Here is a 25,638-nt window from a genome sequence, read left to right as displayed (position 1 = left end):
CTGGAAAAATATCACAAATCTTGTCCCAAGCAACATTAAGACATAATGAAACAAGATTTGCATAGAGAACCTCACATGGGTTCGAGTTTTAGATCTTGAAGCTCTCGGCTTTAATGGTGGTTTACACCGTGATGGTCTGATGATGCATGCAACGGTATAGCTAGGATCATTTAGTCCCAAAGATTAAGGTTTCATGGTTTTGGGGTTTGATTTGTTTAATTTTCGAAGAGGAAAGTGGGTGAGAGCTCTCAGAGCTCTAGAGAGAGCGAGAGTGTCGAGAGCTTAGAGAGAGAGAGAGAGAGAGAGAGGAACTTCAGAAAAATAGAGAGAAGTGAGAAAGATGAGTGGAAAGAGAGGGAGTGACATGAGGGAGTGGAGAGTGCACAGGAAATTCCAAGCAAGATGCAAAAAGTACTATTATTTTATTTACCTATTGCCAGGGCTATTCAAGTGTAAGGGTGAAGATGCAAAAGATAATTATTGTTCATTAAAGGCAATTACTGTTCACTAGGTAGATTACAAAATGGATAGCCCTGGGGGGGGGCTTTCCCACGGTGGAACTGCTCTTAAGGTAGATACAAAGGTTATGATCAATATAATACTAAAATATATAAAACTATATAAACAACATTGTAACATTATGACATAAAACATACACCTTTACTAATTCGGAACACAAAACTACATAAACACCATGTACTGCTTTGCATTTTCGACTTCACCGAGCAGCAGATGGCAATCAGTACCAAAAATAGGAAGCATATTCAGACCATACAACACATTAAAGTAGCAATGCATTTCAAGAGCAAAAGCACACTAACAATAGATACAGCTACAAATAGGTACAAAGTAGAGAATGGTAAATTGAGAATGGATGTTTATTATACAAAATATTATTTTTTATACAATTATATGTATAATATATAAAACATATACATTAAAAAAATTTAAGATGAGGCTACCCCTCGGATGCCTCATCCACGCCTCGGCCTTCTAATACATTGCTCGACGCTCAACAGTTTAATGAAAAATTATCTTGTTTTCGAGTCATTCTCGCAGAAGTATTGGCTGATTGACAAACAAGAGATTCCAAGCTCAAATCCTCCTTAAAAAAACTACAGCACAGAGAAGACACATCACAACAAAGCTCTTTCTGGTAAAACTAATAAACGACATTGAATTTACATGTGCAAGTACATAAATGATCAAGTCACCGGAAGATTACATCAGAAACCTAAAGAACGAGAAGAACACATAAAAACTGTCATTGCCTCAAACTAGAGGTTCTGATTTACCAATTCTAAACATGTGCTCGTCTACCGACGTCCACGAAAACTACTCTGTTCAGGGAAGGGGTAAGGACTGCAGAAAGAGCCTTAACCAGTTATCAAAAGCATACCTTTTCTAAGCCTATTTTGTATTGGAACCGTACCAACCCCTCGAATCACAACCCGTCTGAAGGAATGCCACAAAGTTTGTATACATGGGGTTGGTACTAGACTCAGATTTTACTGTGTTTTTATTTGACAACATCGTTGAGCGCTGCAATACTTAACGCTGGAAGTTGTCCTGCTGCTCAACTTTCTATACATTAGGCTGCTGCTGTTGACAATCCTGCCCTATTCTGTACACTTTAGACTATCAACTCTTAGCAACCTTCACTGCTCACTACCTGACTAATTCTTCAGCCGACGCTCTTCTGCATACTTCCTCAGATCCCTTCAGCCAAAAAATAGAGCAATTATGGTAATGCAGATAATGAAAACGAAAAAAGCAAGACCCCTTTTTGTGTGGAGGGGGTGGTGGCTAAATGCAAAGATTACTCACATGCAACGCGGTGTGGTACAATTTGGTTTTCTACAGTTTATCGAATGCAAAATCAATCCAGACCATGCCTTCTTACAGAACTGACAACCTCCTGAAGCCCGAACTGTGCACTTGACTGCATGGTAGATTAGCTTCTTCATTTGGAGGCAGTTTGGGTAAAAGCAAGGCTGACTCTTGGTTGGGTAACATGTAGTTGCATGCTGTAAAACATCCAGCAGTTCCCTTATCTGCACCACATGTTTACGCTATAAGTCTAATCAAAGCATAATGACCTGAGAAAGAAACTGAACATCTCCAAAAACATGTACACACGCACGCACAGTGCAACTTTTCCTTTGGCTAACTAAAATTACTATTTGCAAAGAAGGAATGATGAATATTATCTTTATCATTATTTTTAATAATATTATTATCATGAGAAAAAATGAAAACTACTACATGCAAATCCGAAGAAATGTTGAAATATTAAAAATTATAACTTTTATACCAGAAATCCTTTTTTCGGTGCCTGTTGACTCTCTGTCGTACGGCTATGGCTAGCTGAGGGAGAACTTTCAGTCAACTTATGAATATGACAAGAGCTTCCTTTCTCTCGATAGCATGTTGCACAAGCATCAAACTCTGGGCACATTTCACACACCCATCTCTGATCAATCACAGCATCCTTATGGCAAAGACTGCATGTGTTCCCAGAAGTTAGCGCAGTAGCATTATGGAGATGATGCAGAATCATTTTTGAGGAATACTTGGCCCGACGAAGTGTGCCAAACTGATAATGTTTTTTCTCACACAAGCTCAAGAAACTATGCCTATTCTCAAGTAAATTGTTGTTTGAAATAACATCTTCGTCCTTAGTGTCAGAAAGCATATCCTCCACCACAACCTGGAAAAGAGCAAAAGTCATACGAATTAATCAGATTTAATTGTTATAAGTACAAATATGTCACTCTAATCATTAACAGGAGCATATATTTAAATCTACAATGCATTTGGTAAAACTGGTACCTAGGCCAGTTCATATTATTTTAAGCTTGGTAGATGTTAACACTAGTTGACTGGTATAAACTTTTATGTTTCCTTTGCCACTCGCTTAGTTATCTACTGGGAAGGCTAATCATGTCTGCAGATATGCATTGCTACAGGGACAAGAATACCATAGAGCTCATAAGGTTTAAAGTTCACCTGAGAAAGCACATGTCGTTCCATGTTAATGGAGATGTGAATGTCCTGTCCACAATTTTTGCGCTCAGCGTCATGGCATCTGCAACATATACATTCAAAAAGTAAATAGAGATAAAACGGTACACATCAATTATGTAGTAGTGCTCATCCCACTCATTCCTTGTTGGGAAATAAGATATCAGGTAACTAAGAAGGATGAACAATACTACATTTCAATGAGAACATTCTTATTAAAGGAGACATAAAAAGTTTGGAAGAGAAGGAGAGACTTCAGAGTGATTCATTACCTTCCACAGAGGTGAAAACTTTTGCACTGACCACAAGACCAGCGTCGTCCAGATAATATTGCTTCATGACAGTGTGTGCAAACATACTGCATGTCGACAATTATAAAGTCCTCCTTACTCTGTAAAATGGTTTGACCCATCTAAAAAGGAAGACGCAACAAAATAAGATTGAGAGATAATAACAGGTAGAAAAAGAGGGTAAATCTATTAATAGCATTAACGCAATTGACAATGCTCGTGTAAATATTTTATTTCTTCCGAAGACCTATTGACTGTTATCATTGTTGAAATTTAAGGCTAACACTCACACTCAAATATTGATATTGTGATCAAGGAATAGATATTCCCAGAAAACCACAGAATCTAGATAATATATTGCCCTCCTTACACCCTAGGGAAGTAGGAGATCAAAATGAAGGCGATCGTATTAATCAAGCATTAGTTTGTGCTCTGTTTGTACCCATATCTATCAGAGTTCGCACACTGGTCTCACTTGACTAGATAGGGTATATTTTAAGCCACCAAGGTTGCTTCATCTAGAGTATGCAAAGTGAAGAATAAGATAATTAGAAGATAGCTTTTAAGCCACCAATTTAGTAGGAAGAAATAGAAAGGAAAAGGTTTAGAATACTTACTCTCTGCATCAGAAGAATATCTTTGGTAGAGCCATCAGAAGGATTTGTATGCCCCATGGCTTTCAAAGTTCTCTTTGTTATTGTTTTCTTTGATTTCTTCTGTGTATCTGCCATCCCTTGTTCAATCGCCCTGATTGCATCCTCGGTAGCACCAGACCAATAGTCACCATCAAAATATGGCAAACGAGTTGCTGTTACCTTGGAGTTACATTCCCCAGTGGGGATAAAAAACCGATCATATAAATTAGTGTGACTGACCACAATTTTTTCTTCAGCTGCTTTTTTTATCATTGACTGATACCTGCACAAGGGACTTAGTTAAAATCAGAGAAGGAAAATATGCAGAAATGCATACACAAGGACAAACAAACACACATATGAGAGAGACAGAGTGAGAGGGAGACCATTGCCGCAGCTTCTCAGGCTTGGGCATATTCTGCATTTCTGGATGGCAGTGTAATATATAATCTTCACCCTTTAAAGGGGCACACGCCCATATGTAGGAGGTAACAAAACCTCGTTTCTTGCAAAACTCAAGGTAAGCTATCTGTAGAAAAATAGCAAAACAGAACATGAAAGTAAACATATGTCGATTTACATAGCAATAACATGGGACTAAATAATGATAGGGAAAAGAGGTAACTACCAGTATTTCATGATAAACAAACGTACGAAGAGCTTCTCCAGTCACGGTTTTTATCTCTGGCCTGAAGTACTTAATAGAATCCAGATATGAGATATAAACACAACGCTTATTCGGGTGACTACATTCTGAGCCAAACTCCTGCACATACAATCCAAAAAGGCATACATCTACTCCTTCAATCTTCTGAAACAAAAGAATAACCTGGATGCAAAAAGAAAAAAGTCCAATTAGGTTTTCCTAAAGTTGTAACAAACAAGCAATTATACTGAAAGAGAGGAGATTCAGTGGGACAAAGAAGTCTATGGATTGTAAAAGCTGTCTCACCTTTGATTTGTATGGGAATTCAGCAGGGTAATTCTCATCATGAAAGAGATCCAAAAATCTCTGCTTAACTTTTAGTGTTTTTTGAACAGATAACACTACTCTCACAACAAGATCTTCTGCTCCTGGAACCTAACAACCCATCAAACAAAACATAAACAATAAGTAGACAGAAAGGATTGTATACCGTAGATACATTCTTTGAGAATATCAAAACAGGACTTTCAAATCAAAATTTAATTTACATTGAACCGGCGTGATTGAGTTGATTAGCATGTGACTTAAAGGCAGAATATTTATTCTCATTAGATTGGATGTATTCTTTTTACACTTTCAACAGAACAAACCATTTAGACAACAGAGCCCGCTGTTCCTGGGACCTAACAACCCATTAAGATAAAACATAACAAACAAGCAGCTTCAAAGGACTTCAGATTATGAACGTTTCTGTATGGTGATACACACACGATTATCCAAAACAAGCAACTTCATTAGGTAGAAAATAAAGATCAAGCCGCCCATGATTAAATTGATTATTCCTAATCGCTAGGCATTCATCTCACGACATCTATCCAGTGATCAAAATTGCGCAAATCTCAAAACAAATAAAATTCTCAGTAGAATGAAAAATAAATCAGATAAGCTGAAAGTACTATATTCCAAATCGAAGATTACTTCTTACCTCAAAAAACTCTTTTCCTTCGACCTTTGCTCTCTCTTCTCTCTCTTGCTTGAGGCGCCTAAAGAGTCTTTGTTCTATATGGTCACTAAGCATGGTAGTTGGCAGATCTTTTGCACTGAAAACAGAACTCTTTGGTAAGTTCTTGAGCTCCCCACATTCTGTTTCTTTTAACAAGCATTTGAGACATGTGTTCTCAGCTTGGCCTCCCAAAGCACTTTTATCATTCAAGACAGCACATATCTGATGTTGCCAGCCCTTGCATTTATCACATTGAACCCACTGCAAGCACATAAAAAGCCTCAGTAATTAAGTAATTACTTTCACGATCTCAGAAGATAAGAAGTCAGTATGACTTTACTTACCGGTTCTTCAGTTTCCTCATCGTTCTTCTTTCTACCAAGTGTTGCCTTTGAGATACGGATCCCATGAAATGAGATATTTCCTCTTCGAGACCCCTTATAGCACAAGTTACAAAAACAATATCGTGAACTATGCTCGTCTAGTGTGCAGTAATAGTTTACACCGCGCTTGATACGGAGACCACAGCATGAGCAATATATTTGTGCAGGGGCAAAAAACAGCTTTCCTAATGCGCACAACTGACACACTTTCTCACTGTTTTCTCTGTCTTCCATCAAGATACTCTGTTTTAAACAACATGCATGAGAATATTACCCTTCATGCTAAGTGAATGAAAACCTTGGCAATTAAAAACAGTTGAAACTCTTGGAGCAGTAGTAATGATGAATATAAAATTATTACCTTATCAATGCTCTGCCCAAGATTCGATAAATGTTCCTTGATTTTCTCTTGTTTAAATAGTTCCGTCAATAGGACACTATTTGTTTCTGGATTCTGTGGCTTTATTACTTCCTCAAAATCAGAGTCTGGTTCTGGCTCTGTCTGGATGAACTCAGTCCTCACAGTTCCCTCTTTAAGCTCTTCTGAGAAAAAATGGAAACTATTCGACCCCATTCTTCCAGAAAATTCTTTCACATTGTCTATAATCTCACTACTGCTAGTAAGGTCTATCTGTTCCCTCTGATGACAAGCAGATCCTTCCCCAGAAGGAATGGGCACACTCTCAGAGTTCAGTTTAAGGATATTGTCAGAATCACATTTTGTAACGTCATTGATCCTCATTGATTCTTGTATGGAATTATTTACTGGTTCCATCTCCACATGTGTTACTTCAGAGTTAATAGATACAGGAGATTCAGATTGTTGCTGCAGATATGAAGGTCCTTCAGGAGCACAAGGTTGAATGACTGAAGGAGCCAATATATGGTAATTTTCATTTTTGTTCTCCATCTTCAACTTTTTTGACGATGGCAACATATCTTCAATATCTCCTGAACTGGGTCCATTTAAAGCATACTGTTGATCACCATGTGACTGTTCAGGAGGAAACTGAGGCTGCAAATATGGATGAAAGGGTCGTTTTCGGTTATGCTGAGCCTTTATCTTCTGGGAGCAAGATTGCACTATATCCTCAGAACTTATAGATACAGGAGATTCAGACTGTTGATGCAGATCTGAAAGTCCTCCAGGAAGACAAATTTGAACAACTGAAGGAGCCAATACATGAGAACTTTCTTTTTTATTATCCGTCTTCAACATGTTTGACAAGGGCAGCAAATCTTTGATGCCTCCTGAACTGGGTCCATCTGAAGCATACTGTTGAGCACCATGTGACTGTTCTGGAGGAGCCTGAGGCCGCTTCAATGGATGAGAGGATTGTTTTTGGTTATGGTGACACTTTATCGTCTGAGAACAAGATTGCACTATGTCCTCAGAATTAATGGATGTAGGAGATTTAGACTCTTGCTGCAGATATGAAAGTCCTCCAGGAACACAATGTTGAACAACTGAAGGAGCCAATAGATGATTACTTCCATATTTGTTACCCATCTTCAACCTTTTTGATGAAGGCAGCATATCTTCAATGTTTCCTGCACTGGGTCCATCTGAAGCATACTGGTGAGCACCATGTGACTGTACTGGAGGAACCTGAGACCACATTAATGGATGAAGGGATCGTTTCCGGTTATGTTGACACTTTATCATCTGGGAGCAAGATTGCAATATATCCTCAAGAGTTGAGATCTCTCTGGAGATTACAGGAACATCCGTTGGAACATGTTGAGGGATCAGCAAGTTAGAAGAGGAAAACACTGAAAACTCTCCCTCTGTGGATGGAAAAACAACCGATTGAGCATTCTGGTTACTCCCCAAACGACCTTCGAATTTAGAGGATCCAACTTTACCAAAAAAAAAAAAAAAAAACTTGTTAGAAGCAGGCAAACAGCATAAAGGGTTTAGTGAAGATGTTTGAGCGGATAGACTAGTTAAACTCAAGTATGTTTTACACTTTTCCTATATAATATATTTACTTCTAGAAATATAAATTCTCTAATAACATAATTTACAACTCTAAATAAGTGCACGCCTGTTGATAAACAGATGCAAATAGTCTGCTTGAGAACATATTGGATCAGTGAACATACAATATAGCAAGCAAGTTTATCAAATGTAAAATGGGAGAACTTGGGGAGCATGAGCAATATGGCCTTGGATCCAACTATGTTGTTTCATAATAAGAACACAATAATGCTACTTCTACAGTAATTCAGAGCAAAACCAAGACATCTTAATAAAGTCATCAAAAATCTCAAAGGAGTATGTCATTTAGATACTAAGTTATAGCCTGTAGCTAAATATGGAATCAAGAATTACATCTCCAGGAATGTAATTCAGATTATATGATTTGGGGACCAAAAACAAACCCATACCATGGCCAAGATGTTGCTGTTGAACCTGACAATCAGATGATATGCCAGAAATGTAATTCAGATATCCTTGATTGGCATTGGAGTATGCAGCGACTGATGTTGAAGCATCCTCAAAAGGAACAACAGTCTCAGAAGAAGCCTGTCTTAGGCCTGTCAGGCAAGGCATGTCCAGTTCATCGGAAGTAATGAATCTTTTAGTATCTCCCTGCTTATCACCATTAAAAGGGAACCCTGCAAGAGAAATTAATTATGCTATTAGATAAATATGTCCAAAACTAACCAATTGTTAATTATGTTTATGATGGACGGTTCAAATGGCCCACCTTTTATGAGGTTAACATCGTCAGCATTGTTAGCTATGAATGCATTATTACAAACGGAGTCAGATCTACTAGCACCACCCAAGCAGTTGAAAGGTGTTTCTGCAGAAACTGCTGGTTGACTGGAGTTTGCATCATATAGGTTGAGTAATTTTTGCAGCCGATGAGATAATGTTTCCACATTCACATACTCCTCCTAAAATATATCAAAATTTGAAAAATTCAGGATAACTAACACATATTCATAAAGTTTCAGGCAGACGAGATAGCAAAATATATCCTACACGATTCAAGTAACAAGTTTTTTTCTTAAAAGAATTTGAAGCTAGTTGATGAGGTCACCGAGTTACTCAAAAACATGTTACAAGGACTAATTATTAAGCATCAGAATACAAAAGGTATTTCCAATAGCATGGCCACGATTGGCTATTAAGTTTTTCCCATTTAGTAGCAAAAACAAAGATAAAATAACAAACTTATCAAGCTAAATTCAATTTAATGTGAATGCAGACCTCAGAAATAGCCTCCATAAATAGCTGGTTCTCCACCACAGCCGCATAATCAGATGCCATCTCTCCACACCCGTAATTGGTACGTATTAAGAAGTATTCATTACTGTGGAAGAATTTCAAAAGTCAGAACAAATAAAACAAATTCTTAAGACTAGGCAAGCGTAGTTTAATATATCTGCTTATGTTGAAATACGAGCTGTAAGAGACTTACAGTAGTTTCCTAACGAAATTACGAAAGCGGATAACTTTAGGACCTTTGCGCCAATCCCTCAAGTAACCTACTGGGCATTTTAATGCTTGACGGCGTAAACTATCCCCTCCCGGCAAAAAAGGACTCGAATTCAGCCCCGGGTTGTTTGGCATATGGCCAAGAGTTTGTTCTGAATTGTATATTTGTACATCCATCTTGCTGATTTTATGAGACTTCATTCATGCTGAAACTGTAAATTACCAAACATTTAGTATGAAAAATTACAAACAGAATGTTTGAGTGTGCATCAACACTGCAGGAAATTATTAAAGTTTCATCCACAAAATAATAATCTCGATAACAATGCAGCTGCTGGTTGATAACATTTACCAATTACCACGTTTCAATCATGATTTTCCACGCGAAACCATCACATTATACTAAATTAAATTTCAAAATCCTATTAAAATAATCAAATTCATCAATTCGCTCAAATCGCCAATTTGCAAACACAATTATCAATCCCCCAATTTTTTCAACAAATTACAAATCTTTACCTCGCCGAGAGCTAAAATCCCTAATCCCCCAAATCCAAAATTCAGCAATTCGCTGCTCAAATTATCCCACTAAAAAAACCATTCAATTAAATTTTTAAAAAAAATTATAAGTCATCAAATTACGCAACAAAATTGCGATCAACGGCGAGTCGGAAACAAGAATTGGGATTTAACGCCGCCGGCCACGGCCGAATTGCAATCAGCAACGAAGTCAGAAACCCCTAAAAAAATCAGCAGGAAGCAAAGAGGAGGGAAATCGAGAAAAACCCTAATTGGAAAAAATAAAGAGGGATAGGGTTTAAGGAAAAAGACCTGTAATTTCCTCTTTTTCTTTATTGGCTTGAAGCTGAAGTTTGCGTCCTCGACGTTACCATCGGTGGTGGCCCACTGAAGCTTTTTATTGAATAGTTTAAGTGAATGTTTGAGAGAGACAAATACTAAGCAGGAGCGGTCAGTCGAAATACTTATATAATATCCAAGAAAAAACCTAGGTTTTACTCCCCACGCAAGGAGAAGGGTGTTTTATATTACCAAATTACCCGCACGCCACTTTTCACCTCCGTTCGTCTGGATACGCCAATAATATCTAGCTCAGTCTTGATGCGCTACACGAGTGAAGAGATGCATAATAGGCGGATAAATATCTAGCTCTGGCTACATTTACAGAAAAACCTTTTAAGGCAGAAGATTGGTGATGTGTGTATTCCCAAATTCTCATTTTTAACTCTGTCTGTCTAAATGTCACGCGAAAAAAGTGTAAACAAGTAAATATTCGATTCCAGTTGTGCTTAAGTTGCCCAAACATGAATTTGCATTGGGGTTCCCTTTATCAATAAGTAAAAACACAATTTTTATAAGTTTGACCCTTAAGTATCGAAATTTTTTTTCGAGTACATCGATATTTTTACACTAAAGGGAGGGGAGTTCAGCTAAGTCACACTATGAGCAGCCTAATTTGGTATCGAATTCATTATCCACTAGATTCGAACACAAGACTCTCACTTCTAAATAAAGAAGAATACCACCAGACCAAAATACTGTGTGTCTCAAGTATCGAATTTTAAATAGTAAGGTAAACTCTTTTTTTCACCATCGTTTTGGTAGGAAATCCCTAATAAAGTAGAAAGGGAAACCCAAGCTCAAAAGCCCAAGTATTTCTTTTTTTTTTTTGCTAAAACAAAGCCCAATATTTCTCTTTGGTTTGAAATATTTTATAGGGATTGATGACAAAAAATAAAATCTTATAAGTGAAGAAGTTTGAAGAAGAAGTTATTTTCAAAATAATTTAGTTCCAAAAATTACAATATATATTAATTTGTTGTAGTCTATTTTATCTGACAAGATTAAGGGGGGGGGGGCAGCGGTGAAGAGAGATTGAGAGAGATGAGTTCGTAGAATTGTAGGGGATTGTGTGTTGTTATCCATCCTGCATTGTGCCTTTATTTATAGTAGTAAAGGGAGAGAAGATATTCCTTCTTCCCCAAGTAATACAAGTTGTAATAGGAAAAGATAACTAGAATCAAATCTAATTTAGGATTTACACAATCACACTTAAACTAGGAATGTTTACAGCACTCCCCCTTGAGTGTGTAAATACTCAAGGTAGATTTAATATCATGCAGAAGTTGAGGAAGTCGACTCATCGGCACTGATTCTAAGGAACAACGTTTATTCTCAATAAGGTAGAAACTTGCATAAGTAGTAAGTCTCACTAAAAAAAACCCTAAGGCTATGGCAAAAACCCGAGTAGTGACAAAATTCATAGTCTAAGGAAAAATGTATGAGAAATGCAAAGTAAAAAAAAACGTCTACGAGATGTCTTCAGGGATATGACCAGCCCAAGGTGGGTGCCTTGTTAAAACCTAGTTAGGTAGCAAAAATTTAGTAGGGATAAATGCTCATAATCGTAAGGAAAAAGAGTACATTAAGATCAAGCAAGTATCTTTAGGATACTCTCCCTGAGTTTGACACAATTCCAAAGAGAAATAGCAAAGTTACAACTCGGAAAGTTTACGCATACCAATTCCATGAACAAACTTCTGAAACGTCGTCTTCGGTAATGATTTGGTGAAAAAGATCGACCAGACTATCTTGTGAAAAAATTTGCGCGACTTCAATCTTCTAATGCTCTTGTTGTTGATGTGAAAAGAAGAACTTCAACGTAATGTGCTTGGTGTTGTCTCCTTTGATGCAACCCTTATTAAGTTGTTCGATATGTGTTGCATTATCTTCAAATATCGTCGTCAGGACATCAACGGCGGGATAAAGATTCCAAGAGCTTCGAATATGGCCCACAACTGCTCTCAACCAAAAGCATTCCTGAGTTGCTTCATGTAAGGCAAGAATTTCAGCACGGTTAGACAAATGGGCAACTAAGGTCTGTTTAGTTGACCTCCAAGAGATTATGGTGCCTCCAATGGTAAAGACATAACCGGTTTGAGAACGCGCATTGTACGGATCAGATAAGTATCCTGCGTCAGCATAACCACCAAGGCGAGAATCGACACAAGAATCAAAAGGTGTGGCATCACTCGAGGATCCATAAGGATAAAACAAGCCCAAATCTGTAGTACCCTTAAGGTAATAGAAGATGTCTTTCACGCCAATCCAATGTCTACATGTTGGTGCATTACTGTATCTTGCCAAAAGATTAACAACAAATGAGATGTCGGGTCTTGTGCATTGAGCTAAGTACAATAAAGTGCTTATCGCACCTAGATAAGGAACTTCAGGCTCCAAAATCTCTTTATCATCCTCATTCGAACGGAAGGGATCTCGTTTTGCATCTAGCGATCGAACGACCATAGGAGTACTCGAATGCTTCGCTTCATCCTCATTAAAACGGCACAACACATTTTGGGTGTAGTTCGATTGATATACTAGGATTACATCCAAACAATGCTCTATCTCGAGACCGAGACAATATCAAGTTTTACCTAGATCTTTCATCTTAAATTCTAACTTCAGGTGCATGACAATTCTTGCGAGCTCTTCAGGAGTTTCGATAAGATTCATGTCATTGACATATATTGCAACAATCACAAATCCAGAATGTGACTTCTTAATGAACACACAAGGGTATAGTTCGTTGTTCACATATCCCTGACTAGTCAAATACTCACTTAGACGGTTACACCACATTCTTCTTGATTGTTTCAAACCGTAGAGTGAACACTTCGGCCGAATTAAGAGCATGTTTCGGGGTTTAGAAATATTTGAACCAGTCAATGTAAGTCATTCAGGAACTTTCATATAGATTTCCATATCAAGATCCCTATAGAGATACGCGGTTACTACGTCCATCAGCTACATATCCAGTTTTTCGGAAACTACCAAACTGACAAGGTAGCAAAAAGTAATCACATCCATAACTGGTGAATAAGTTTTGTTATAGTCAATATTGGGGCGTTGTGAGAAGCCTTGTGCAACAAGACGAGTTTTTTAATGCACAATTTCATTCTTCTCGTTACGCTTCCGAACGAAAACCCATTTATAGCAAACGGGCTTCACATGTGGAGGAGTAGGAGCTACAAGTCTAAACACCTTACGTTTCGCAAGCGAATCGAGTTCAACTTGGATTGCTTGTTTCCAGTTTGATCAATCAGTTCTACATCGACATTCATCAACGAAACGCGGTTCAATGTCATCACTTAACATAATCTCAGTAGCTACTGCAAATGATAATGCAACGTCGACAATTATCTCATTTCTACGCCACACATCATCTAAGCTAGCATAATAGACCGAAATCTCACGATTCTTGGGATGAGGATTCGTCTCTTCAAGGACGATTCCGTAATCTAGAATTTCCTCATGAGTTGGATAGAATAAGTAAGCGATAATCAGATTCACGGTAGGCTCTTCAAGACCTTGTGATGTGGATTTCCTCTTTTGAGGGTGTGAATCCTTTAAACCAAGGGGTCTGCCATGTTTTTATGTAGGAGCAGATGATTGGCTAGCCACTAATGTACATGGATCACCAATATTAGCGTCATGGGCCTCCAAGAGGGAAGTCCATCGTACATTAGGTACATCCATCTTTGCAGGCATATTCATAGCTGGAATATGTGATATTGTCACGTGCGCTAGATAGATGAAAGCATCTGGCATGCTCTGGAGATCTAATATGCACTGCACTTCAGTTTCAGACTGAGCAGTGCGGCGATCTAAATGAGACAAAGTGGGACTCGTCCATGATAATTCGTTCTTATCTCCCCCTAACGACGAGAAAATTGTCTCATAGAAGTGACAATCCGCGAAATGAGCCGTAAACATATCGCATGTTAAAGGTTTTAAGTAACGAATAATCGAAGAAGAATCATATTCGACATGGATTCACATCTTTCGCTGATGCCTCATTTTTGTACGTAAGGGCGGCGAGATCGGCACATATACCGCACAATACACGCATATACGATATTTCAGGTTCGTATCTGGTAACCAACTTAAGGGCGCTAAATAGTTGTGTCACAACAGGCCTCAAGCGGACCAACTTTGTTGCGTGCAATATTGCATAGCCCCAAGCAGCGATTGGGAGCTTGGTACGTATGATCAACGATCGAGCTATCATTTGTAAGCGCTTAATGAAAGCCTCTACCAGGTCGTTCTGGGTGTGAACATGGGGTACATGATGTTCAACTTCAATCCCAACCGACATGCAATAGTTATAAAAAGTTTTAGATGAGAATTCTCCAACATTATCCAATTGAATAAATTTGATCAAATAATCAGGGTGGTGAGCCTTAAGCTTGATAACCTGAGCCAATAGTTTGGAGAATGCAACGTTCCTTGTGGACAACAAGCACACGTGTTACCAACGTGTGGAAGTGTCAACCAAAATCATAAAGTATCTAAATGGTCCACAGGGATAGTGAATCAGTCCATAAATATCCCCCTGAATCCGTTGTAGAAAAATGGGAAGATTCGAACGAATCTTGTCATAAGAAGGCTTTGTAATAAGCTTTCCCATTGAACATGTTTGACATGTGTTTCCTTGGATCGAACCTAAATTTCAGGTTAGTGGATGCCCGTGTGAAAATTTGAGGATACAGTGCATCGCTATCCGTCCATAATGTCCCAAATGATAATACCAAAATGTAATTTCGTGTGCGGTCCCAGTAGTAGGGTCGGCCACATAGTGGAATTCTATGGGGCATATGGTTGTAGTAAACAGACCACTCGAGATACGCTCCATCTTCTATAGAATACACTTCTAGCCATATTCATATGAAGTTATGCACAGAAATTTAACTCTGTTTCCTACGTGGGTTTCAGTGTGGTAATTGTTATCTCTAATGTCCTTGAAACTTAAAAACGTTCTTCCGGAACGTGGAGAAAAAAGTGCCTCAGAAATGGTCAAGATTGTACCATTGGACAATATTATACGTGCCTTACCATATCTTTCAATTAGGTTGGATGGGCCTAAGAGGGTTGTCAGATGTGCATTTTTAGGTATAAAGTTAGTGAAATAGATGCATTCACTCAAAACTGTGTGTGTGGTTGCACTATCTGCTAGACAACTAACTTTCCCACTAGTCATACCTAGAATGAAAAATTAATTTGAATCCATCACGTGCATAAAAGCTTTAAAAACAAATATCAATTCAAAATAATTTCATTTATTCAAGGATGGTAACTAATTAAAACTTAATATCAAAAAACAAATCACCAACAAATAATCCAAACATAAAGGAAAATTGTTCAAAAATCAACCAAAACAAAGGAGAGGTTCGGCCACTAGGTGGAATTCGGCCCCATTGTCTTATTTCAACTAAAAAATAAGTCTATGTCTAAGATTCTAATATTCTATAGAGGTAGTATCCTCTTAAAAATAAAAAACATCCATCTTTCTAGTCTCTAGTTCGTCCACTTACACGAAGTTTGATTCAAACTTGTTACGATGAGAATGATATTTGTTTATACCATATTTAGGGCCTCTGTATTTAGATCTCGTACAAATACTTGGGGGACTTAAATGTAATTATGTAATAAAGGAAGGGGCAAATATGTAATAAGTGAGGAGCCCTTATTCTATAAAAGGACTCATCACCCTCACAATTAGGGGAGGCCATTTCTGAAGCCTTCTCACCCCTCTCATATCCCCTCTCATATTCAGAGGTTCTCTCCCTCACCTCTTAGATAAATACAATAATCAGTGTGGACGTAGCCCAAACATTGGGGTGAACCACGATACATCTTGTGTTATTTACATTACTTGCAAATTCACAGTCGGATTTACGTTGTTCCAAGACCTCCGGTTTTGTGCATCAACAATATTCATTTGCAACCTTCTTGGGAGCTCGACAAACACGGGACCAATGGTCATTTAAACCACAGCGATATCACATATCCACATCCATGGTTTTAGGTGCTTCGCCCTTATTCTTGAAGTTTGGGGCCTTGGGAGTGAGGTTTGGGCGCTTCTGAACTTTATTTCCTCCCTTGGATGGGCATTGACTCAGTTGACCTTGGTGGGGTGGCATCTGGCCGGCCCTACCATGCCTCTTTTGGCATTTTGGGCGTTGGTTTGTGCTATAATGTACTTCAGGCACAACGGTCACCCCAGTAGGTCGAGCTTGATGATTCTTCATCAACAGTTGGTTATGCTTTTCAGCGAAAAGTAAAACAAAGATCAAATCCAAGATCTTAGTAAACTTCTGAGCTCTATATTGTTGCCGCATAACAGTATTAGAAGCAGATAAGGTCGAATAAGTCTTCTCCAGAAGATCCTCTTCAGTCAAAGTTTCGTTGCAAAACTTGATAAGTGATCATATTCGAAAAACTTCAGAATTATATTCATTCAGAGACTTAAAGTCTTGGAAGTGCAAATGCTGCCAATCGTGTCTTGTTTCAGGCAAGAATATGTCTTTTTGGTGATCAAAACGAGCCAAAGTGACCCATAGTGCACGTGGATCCTCCTCAACAAGATATTCAGTTTGCAGAGCATCATGGATATGTCTTCGAATGAAGATCATAGTGGTGGCTTTTTCAGCTTTGCCAACAGGGTTGTCCATCTCTTATTCAATAGCGGGACGCAAGTTCTTGGCAGTTAGGTGGAGCTTCACATCTTGGACCTACTTGAGGTAGTTCCTTCCAGAGACCTCCAAAGTGGTGAAGTCGAGTTTGTTCAAATTCGACATGTTCCTATCACAAAATAGATAGACAAGATGTGGTTAGTGTAATGGAGAAAAATCAATCCATTCACATAGGAGTAGAACATACAGGTTCTAATAGACATGTATTGGTTTAATTTTGCATGAAAAACTTCGGGTTTTCATGGGTGATGTTTTTAAGTGAAAAACTTCAGGTTTTCAAACAAGGCATGTTATAAGAAACTTTAGGTTTCAAAATAATTATGAACTTCAGGTTCATATATTCCTGCAGGCAAACACAAATATATACGCAGAAATATGCAACAAGAATATGCAAAAATATAACTTTAGGACGATAATTATAATTGAATTAATTATTTGGACTTCGGGCCAAATTAAAGTATGGGTGAAAAAAATATAAAACACATTAGGCATAAAATAATTAGGTAAATAAAACTCATGGCCCAAAAAAAATAATAAGCCCACGGGTGGCTTAAGAAAATGTGATATGTGTGACCTAGGCCCAAAAATTGGGTTGGGGGGGGGTCTTGGGTAGGACTGCAGGCTCATGGGGAGGACCGGCCGAGGGAATGGGCTACTACAGGCAGACCCAAAGGCTAAAAAATTTATTTTTTCACGCGGGCCGCTTTAGGCGAGCCCAAAAAAAATTCTTTTTTTAGGCCGGGGAAGCTCCAAAGCCTAACGAGCTGGAGCAGGATGCCAGTAAAGGGCCAAGCCCAGTTGCTTGGGGTCAGGCCAGAAGCCGATGGCTCCGGTTACAAGCCTGGTGGGGCAAGATCAGGGGGTTCGAAGAACCATAGCGGCACCGATTGATTTGGTTTCCCCTTTTTGTTTTTTGTTTTTTTTCAATTCAAAGCATATGCAATTCAATAATATAATGCATGTACATGTATTTGATGCAATTCATGGAAAATATCAAATTCACATAATTCAATAATTATGAATATAATGCATACACAATTTATGTAGAATCTAAAATTTGAAAAACGTAAAGTTAGGTCATGCATTATAGTGAATGTTTATGCTATCAAGGTTGCAAAAATATCGAGATAAAAACCATTGTGAAATAACCTGATTGCGTGATGATATGGATGAACTGGTTTGATGCAGAAAAAAATTCTTCAACGTCAGATTCCTAAGCTCAGCGGTAGGAGCTTGCTAATAACGTGTTGTAGCCTATTTTATCTGACAAGGTTAAGGGGGTCGGCGGTAGAGAGATATGTGTTTGTAGAATTGTAGGGGAATGTGTGTTGTTATCTCTCCTAGAGAAGATATTCCTTCTTCCCCAAGTAATACAAGTTGTAATAGGAAATGATAACTAGAATCAAATCTAACGTAGGATTTACACAATCACACTTAAATTAGGAATGTTTACAACATAATTATGTTTTTTTTTCTCTAATTTTGTTTTTTTTTTCTAGCACTCATATATTTTAGATTAAAGGTGATTTACACCCACCAAAAGTCAGAGAATTAGAAAAAACACTTCAAGAGAAAAAATTGTGGAAAAAAAAGTCTCACCACTATCCATTTGTTGAGTGCTACTCATATCCGCGCCATTTTCTGCACATCAAATAATTTGTATAGTTGAATTAGAAGCAGATGAGTGAAGTTATTTCATTTATTGCTATTAAAAAAAAACTCAGCCATTGGAATTATAAATTGCGCAATAGCGCTCAAAATGAATCGGTCATTTGATCAACCAATCACTTGTCATGTTTTAATTAGCTCTTAGTTGAGAATTCTAAAAGATATTTTTCTAAAGTATCGGGTTTGAAGCGTTTATCTGTAATTTTTTTAGAATAGAAATATGGGCATATAATTGAAAAGGGAAACCCTTAGTTTCTACGAATTTAATGACAAAACCCTTATAAAAGGTTTTTTTTTTTTAAATAAACAAATAGTAGTTCTTGACAAAACCCTAACTCCCTGCACCTTAACTTCACTCTACCATAAATTCTTATTTTTATTTAAATGTTGATGAGGCCCGAAAGCGACAAAGTTTTCGAACTTGGAATCTTCGAGTACATTAAATTAGAGAATAACATACAACAACAGCAGCTGATGATCACAGAGCCATCTAAACTCATCACATCTAGTTCTTTGTACAACTGCCTCCTTGGATTAAACTATCCCTATATCCATCACAGTAAGCATCTCTACTGGCTACATGTCATTGCCATTACCTCCTGCGGTGATGGCGATGCCTGTCTAGCCTATCCCTACTATAAGTTGAAAGATCAAGGTCGTAGTCATTCCTGCTTCCATCGTTCCAACTTTCAGTACTGCCCGAGTCATAATTCTTTGGTGAATGACGAGAATTGGAGTATGGAAAAGAACCTTCATTGAATGACGGGATTCTTCTAACTCTGTCTGACTGGGACCTTCCGAAGGTAGGACTTCTTGGTGCTGAAGCACTACTTGAACCGTGAGAGTTGTAACCGTAATCATAGCTACCGTATCTTGGAGGGTAACTAGATGGCGCAAAACCTGGATCAACGCCAGGAGGCCCATCGTCTCTACAATCCCTGGACCACCTTTGCTCGCGGGGATGCCCTCTGCTGACAGGTTCTGAATGATGGCTCACTCTGCTGTGTGAACGGTTCCTAGAGAGATCTTCAAATGAATGTCCAGGAGCCCAAAGTCTCTCATCAGCATTTTCTGGGATTGGTGCATTTACTCCTGGAAATTTGACCGTCTTCTTCCTCGCTGGATCAGCAAAGTCTGTCTCAATAATTTCCCCGTCCTCCTGTTCTTCCTTAATTTCCCCATCAGCATATATTATTATCCCTGATGGCTGATCTTCATCATCTACATCTAAAAATGCCAAGACAAGGTGTTACGACTTCAAAACAGAATTTAAATCTAAAAGGAAAAGGGAAGTACAATAAATTAAAAGTACGACTAAAAAATAGTTTTTTGAAACCTAGGTTTGATATTTCTAGAAAACAGGACGGTCAAGGGTGCTATCCAGGATTTTAGCACATCACTCTCCATAAACTGAGCTTAGTGGGAAAAGGCTTTGTTGTTGTTGTTGTTGTACTCTCCATAAACTGAGCATATGAAAATCCCACACATCACAAAGCAAAAAACCTCAAACGTTTGCTAATGCTGGGTAATCTCTTCAAAATGCACATTGCACAGCCACAAACAATGCAGTTCCAGAATCAAGTATTAAATTGCAATAATAGTTCTGAACTTTTCAACATGTACTATTCGAATATGTTTCAAATGCACAGCCTAATCCCGCATATAACATTTCAACCATATGAACCATTTAATCAGAGCTTCAGCAACTTTCCATTGATTATGCATCAAATCAGACCCACAAGCTTTTTTTCTGCCTAATAAAAATTTGACAAAATAAATGAAGCCGGAGGACACAAGGGCCAGATCAATTCCCTGCTAAAAACCTAACTACTTTCTTTCCCCTTTTGGTTGGTCATTGGCAAAATGGAATGTAAATTTGAAAACACTTCACCAAGTTTTTTTTTTTTTTTTTTTTTTTTGCCTTTTTGGTACTTCTGTGATAGAACTACAATTATTTATAATCGGTTGCTTTAAGTGACTGCCAATTCAGTAAAATATATTCAAATACCTAGATATCCTGGTGGGTAACCAATTTCTCGCATTCTGTTAAGCCAAGGTGGTGGATCAAGCTCCTGCACACAAGCAAATAAATTAATTAATTAATAAATAAATCGGTTCTTAATATTCTAGACTCATGTGACCGCAAGCACATCATTAAGCTTCTATTATAATACAATCTGGAATAGGAGCTTAACATTCAACTAACAGTATTTGCCTCATAATTCTAAGGAACACCAGTAGACAATAACAAGTGTTCTGTATTAAACACAATGAGTGATCACTTACCCCAAGACCCAAAAGCTTCCGTGCTAATATTCTAGACTCATGTGACCGCAAGCACATCATTAAGCTTCTATAATAATACAATCTGGAATAGGAGCTTAACGTTCAACTAACAGTATTTGCCTCTTAATTCTAAGGAACACCAGTAGACAATAACAAGTGTTCTGTATTAAACACAATGAGTGATCACTTACCCCAAGACCCAAAAGCTTCCGTGTCTCAGCATCGAGGGCACCAGGCCTTAAACCATCATACTTTCCAGCTGGAGAATTCTGATAGTATCGTGTTGGATTGCGAGAACTAGCATTCTGATTACGTTTGGACTTGAGCTGTTTACGGGCACTGTTGACAGCTGCATTGTTACGAGGCTTTGGACAATTTTTCAACGAATGACTATAAGAGCCACAATTGAAACAACGGCTTGCATCATCTATAATCTCCAAGCCTCTGAAACAAAAAATAAAAATAAGAAAGAAAGATATCAAACATCTGCAAAACAACTTTTTGCTTATACGTAGAAGTCAGGCTGAAGACAACCATGAAATGGATTCAAACATTTCACCACCAGATTACCATACAAAGCCTCCTGATTGTCATGTCATGATGAGATTAAGGATTAAATGAAGACCTCTACTTAGACACCTAACAATATTCAGAGCCCAATCACCCTTCACTCTTGATACTCATTATTCATTTTTAATTATCTGGTGGTTTCTCCCTCAAGAAGATCAAGGACATAAACATGTCTATCAGAAGGATTAAATCAAAACATGAAAAATGAGGAACCAACTACAAAACCTTCAACAAATATAGTAATACCATCATCATAAAACATAAAACCAATAACACGATCCTACGATATTGAAAATACTGATAAAAATGTTTACCCCTCTGCATTACTTGAGCCACCCGCCAAAGTCAAACCTAAGGCGTAACCCCGATCATACAGGGGCACATCATTGTTATCCAAAATATTGGATTCGTTGTTATCTGCCTTCCGTGTTTGGTTGTCCATCCAAAAAGACTGAACATGAAAGAATACTTCAGAAAACTAACAAATGGTACCAAACAATGAAACTTATATAAAACATTCCTTTTTCTAGTTTTTGTGACAAACAGAAAAATTAACAAATTGAAGAAAGCTAAATCAGGAGATGTCACCAAGTATAACAACTAGTGGCTGCACAACTTTAGCAGCTAAGTATAATACAAGATTTTTTATAAGTAATCAGAAAAGCACCCAAACTCAAGCACACAAAATGCATATAGAGAAAAGTAGACACAATAACAGGACCATACCACCGCAGACGTCCTCTCTATGCCAACATGAAGAGCTGGAAAGAAGGTCTCTTCGCCTGATTCCACTACTTCAATAGAATCCTGAAAGATCACATGATACAAGTAATCATAAACCCAGCAGTCAAAAGAAAAATAAAAATAAGGCAAGAAAACACATCATTATAATTTTAGTCAACAAATCAAAACAGGGTAATAGCGAGTTTATTGATTGGACTCTACCAATTGAAGACCTCTCATTCTCTAAGATACTCTTGCTTTCATGCCATATAACCAGAATTATAACAACAAAAATCATTCTTCAAAGTTTACTGCATTTCACAAGCCGAAGCCACCTCTCTGTGCCAAATGTTCAAAATTGCTTCCAAAACCCAGGATTGTTAAACTCAACCCACCCCGAATTTTGAGCGAGTCTTCATTCAAACAGAAAGTGGAACTTAATCTTTCTTTAAAACTTAACACTTTGGATGATCCATCCCATGGAAAGTGACATCACAAGATAAAGTATTCAATATGATGAGCCAACTAAACGAGGAGTCTTACTTGAGATGAAGAAGAATGCTTTGCATGCCACTCTGACCACTGCTGTAATAGTTCTTCAAGCTTTTGTTTACTAGCTCTAAAAAAATTATGACAATTCGTTAAGAAATTGAGAAATGGAAAACTGCAATTGGAAATATACTCCATAATCTAAATACTTTGTATTTTTTGCTTAAGTGCATATGAAAACATTATGCAACCCCATTTAAGTGCATATGAAAAATAACTGATATATGCTTAAGTGCATATGAAAAATAAAAGTAATTAAATTGACAGCATAATCCAACCCCACCTTGTCAACGACTCATATGTCACACGCACTGAAGCTTTATGTTCATCAACTGTCATTCTAGCTCTCTTAACACCTGATACAGCTAGCAATGTTGAATTACGGATAACAAAAATTCAAAGATCATGGTATCAATGAAGAGAACCTACATTTCAGTATTCTTAATTTTAACATACTGCATTATATGGTTGAAGAAGTAAACCTATTTGCACATGCCACAAAGTTACACAGTTGGAAAGTGCTTGAAAATGAACAAGGAGAAAACCTTAAGAAAAAACAAATGTAGAAGAAGGATACAAGTGCCGCCCTTTTTGGGGACTTTAAAGGTACTTGAATCTTGGACCGGAAGGCAACCATTTTCATGCACCTTCGGGAACAAAACATTTGACTTTCCTGCAACTGTAACAGTTTCAGACAGTATACAATGAGCATCCCCGTCCTTGTTACCCCCTAATTTGATTTCAACATTTGCCGAACGAGAACTGTCCAAGGCAGGGAGGTTGTTTATGTCCTCAATTTCCATATCTGAATCACCTTCAACCAATTCTTTTTCAAGGTTTGATTCTAGCATGCAATGGCTAACTTCATATTGAACATCACTTTCATGCCTCAGGTTCTCACTGTTAGCTTGAACTTCACATTGAACATCCCTTTCCTGCCCCAGATCCGCCCCATTTTCTTTAACTTCATATTGAACATCACTTTCGTGCCCCACATTCTCGATGACAGAATCACCAGAAGCAAGGAGACCGATAAAATTCTGGGATTCCATATTTACGAAGAAGCAACTTCTTTTGTAAGAGACCACCCAGAAAGTACTCTGCAATACATAAAAAATCATTGGTAGATCAGAAAACCAACCAAGTACGATACTGAACTCAAATACTGCTACTTAGTAAATTAAACACAACACATAAATACACTCATGTATATTGTATATAAATATATTTCAAAAATTCGATATTTAAGTTGAAATGTCCAGGATTACGACAAAAAATTGGAGCTTCAAGAGTCAGGAACACCATCAAAATACAGTAATTATACAAAAAAATTCAAATTAACCAGATATCCAGACCCCCACAACTCAAAAATCCAATGTTGAAGCATAAACCACAATCTATTAGTACTAATTTCACAAAAAAGTAAGAAATTTTTTAACTGAAAAGGAAACAAGTAGGCAATGACACAAGATTGTGAACAACTTTTAATTGAAATGGAAACAAGTAGGCAATGACACAAGATTGTGAACGGATTCAAGCTCCATTTCAAGCTAATTTACTTCCTTACCTAAATTCCAGGGTTTCTCGGCAACCAAACGGAAAAGAGAAACTTGATAGAAAAGGGCTCGAAATTAGGGATTTGAAGAGTGCAATTACCTTGAGTTGAGTGAGATTAGGGTTTCTGTATAGAAGCACCGCAGCTTCAATCGAAGTCCTGCGACGCCTCGGATTCCGAGTGTGAGAGAGAAAGAGAGAGAAGATGATTGGGTGTGCTGCGGCGTTGCGCAGCTTCAATCGAAGTCCTGCGACGCCTCGGATTCCGAGTGTGTGAGAGAGAGAGAGAGAGAGAGAGAGAGAGAAGATGATTGGTGTGCTGCGGCGTACGGAACAACGCGGACTCGCCGCCGCAGCTATTTGTGGCTATATTTCTAGTGTGGAGAAATCATTGACTTTTGTTTTTTATTTTTTTATTTTATTTTCTTACCTTGTTTAGATAAGAGATTAATGACTTGCAAGACTCTTGCTTAGTCTTTCACATGAGATATTTTGATATTAAATCCAAAATTTCAATTTGTACCTCAATCCCTCACTTCTAAGTAAAATTATAAGGTAAAAATTCAAGATGGTTAATTTGGTATCACAATTATTATATCACATGTATTACCGAGTATGATTTTGCCTAAAATTAGTGATTAATCTAGCACAATTTCACCCAAATATGAATGAGATATGCTAAGGGGACTCTCTCAAAGTGAGACTCTTTATGAACTCTTTGTCAGCTCACATTTTTAGCGTCAATTTCCCTACCAGAATTATAAATATTGTGCTAAAAAAATAAAGTGACAGAGAATACATAAAGTCATATTTGCAAGTCATATGTGCATGTTATATGAGTCAGTCATTTTCATTGGATTTCTTCATTTGGGTATCTATCTGCAAACTTCAATTTTTCGATTCTTGGAAGCTAATTGGTGGGTTGTTTTACGCTCAAGTATTCGATTTGGTAATTTTCTGAGTACCAAAATGTTATCTTTATTTTGGTTTTGGACTTGTTTAGAAATGTAATGGGAAATAAGCACGAATGGAACCCGAAGTTCAATGAAAAATAGAACTTGAGTGTCACTGAGAAGTCAATCAAGTGGCACCAAATTGTGGTTTATATACGACTTATTATTGGTTTGGTGTTTCTACTTTTGATTCGGAGTTTGTAACCGGTTGTATTTGTGCATATTTCTCAAAGATATTCGTGTATCATGGTGTTGTGATGTAGATGGCTCTCTGTTCTATGCATATTGTTGCAGTGGCTTCGATTGTGTGTGAAGATTGAGGAATGGCAACTGAGGAAAAGGGAGAACAA

The 25,638-nt window shown here is 37.7% G+C and overlaps 3 protein-coding genes across 7 annotated transcripts; all 3 read right to left on the bottom strand.

The window, feature by feature from the left end:
- Window positions 1–1,150: 1,150 nt before the first annotated feature.
- Window positions 1,151–10,589, bottom strand: LOC103404880 (histone acetyltransferase HAC12). Of its 4 annotated transcripts, none has more exons than XM_029097578.2 (17): window positions 10,264–10,589; window positions 9,416–9,644; window positions 9,205–9,307; window positions 8,696–8,888; window positions 8,373–8,603; window positions 6,343–7,841; window positions 5,943–6,224; window positions 5,581–5,859; window positions 4,902–5,030; window positions 4,578–4,778; window positions 4,336–4,478; window positions 3,932–4,232; window positions 3,297–3,436; window positions 3,010–3,088; window positions 2,315–2,710; window positions 1,828–2,054; window positions 1,151–1,719 (listed from the first exon to the last, which is right to left on the bottom strand). In XM_029097578.2, the coding sequence occupies exons 2-17, from the start codon at window positions 9,631–9,633 to the stop codon at window positions 1,677–1,679; spliced, it is 4,464 nt and encodes a 1,487-aa protein (XP_028953411.2). In that variant the 5' UTR covers window positions 9,634–9,644; window positions 10,264–10,589; the 3' UTR covers window positions 1,151–1,676. The 4 variants fall into 4 exon arrangements, with proteins under 4 accessions (XP_028953411.2, XP_070673380.1, XP_070673379.1 ...); XM_070817279.1 differs by lacking the exon at window positions 10,264–10,589 and adding an exon at window positions 10,080–10,203; XM_070817278.1 differs by lacking the exon at window positions 10,264–10,589 and adding an exon at window positions 9,952–10,095.
- A 1,483-nt stretch (window positions 10,590–12,072) lies between these two features.
- LOC139193302 (secreted RxLR effector protein 161-like) lies at window positions 12,073–12,756 on the bottom strand. The gene has a single exon (XM_070816285.1). The coding sequence runs from the start codon at window positions 12,754–12,756 to the stop codon at window positions 12,073–12,075; it is 684 nt and encodes a 227-aa protein (XP_070672386.1).
- Window positions 12,757–19,004: 6,248 nt separating this feature from the next.
- Window positions 19,005–25,609, bottom strand: LOC103417132 (uncharacterized). Of its 2 annotated transcripts, none has more exons than XM_029097048.2 (9): window positions 24,438–25,609; window positions 23,359–23,881; window positions 23,065–23,146; window positions 22,776–22,851; window positions 22,236–22,316; window positions 21,824–21,960; window positions 21,131–21,383; window positions 20,662–20,725; window positions 19,005–19,880 (listed from the first exon to the last, which is right to left on the bottom strand). In XM_029097048.2, the coding sequence occupies exons 2-9, from the start codon at window positions 23,831–23,833 to the stop codon at window positions 19,246–19,248; spliced, it is 1,803 nt and encodes a 600-aa protein (XP_028952881.2). In that variant the 5' UTR covers window positions 23,834–23,881; window positions 24,438–25,609; the 3' UTR covers window positions 19,005–19,245. The 2 variants fall into 2 exon arrangements, with proteins under 2 accessions (XP_028952881.2, XP_028952882.2); XM_029097049.2 differs by having other exon boundaries at window positions 24,349–24,699.
- Between the last annotated feature and the right edge of the window lie 29 nt (window positions 25,610–25,638).

The sequence above is a fragment of the Malus domestica genome, chromosome 17, assembly GCF_042453785.1.
Source record: "Malus domestica chromosome 17, GDT2T_hap1".
Classification (NCBI taxonomy): Eukaryota; Viridiplantae; Streptophyta; class Magnoliopsida; order Rosales; family Rosaceae; genus Malus; species Malus domestica.
This window is presented reverse-complemented; position numbering and strand designations above follow the sequence as displayed.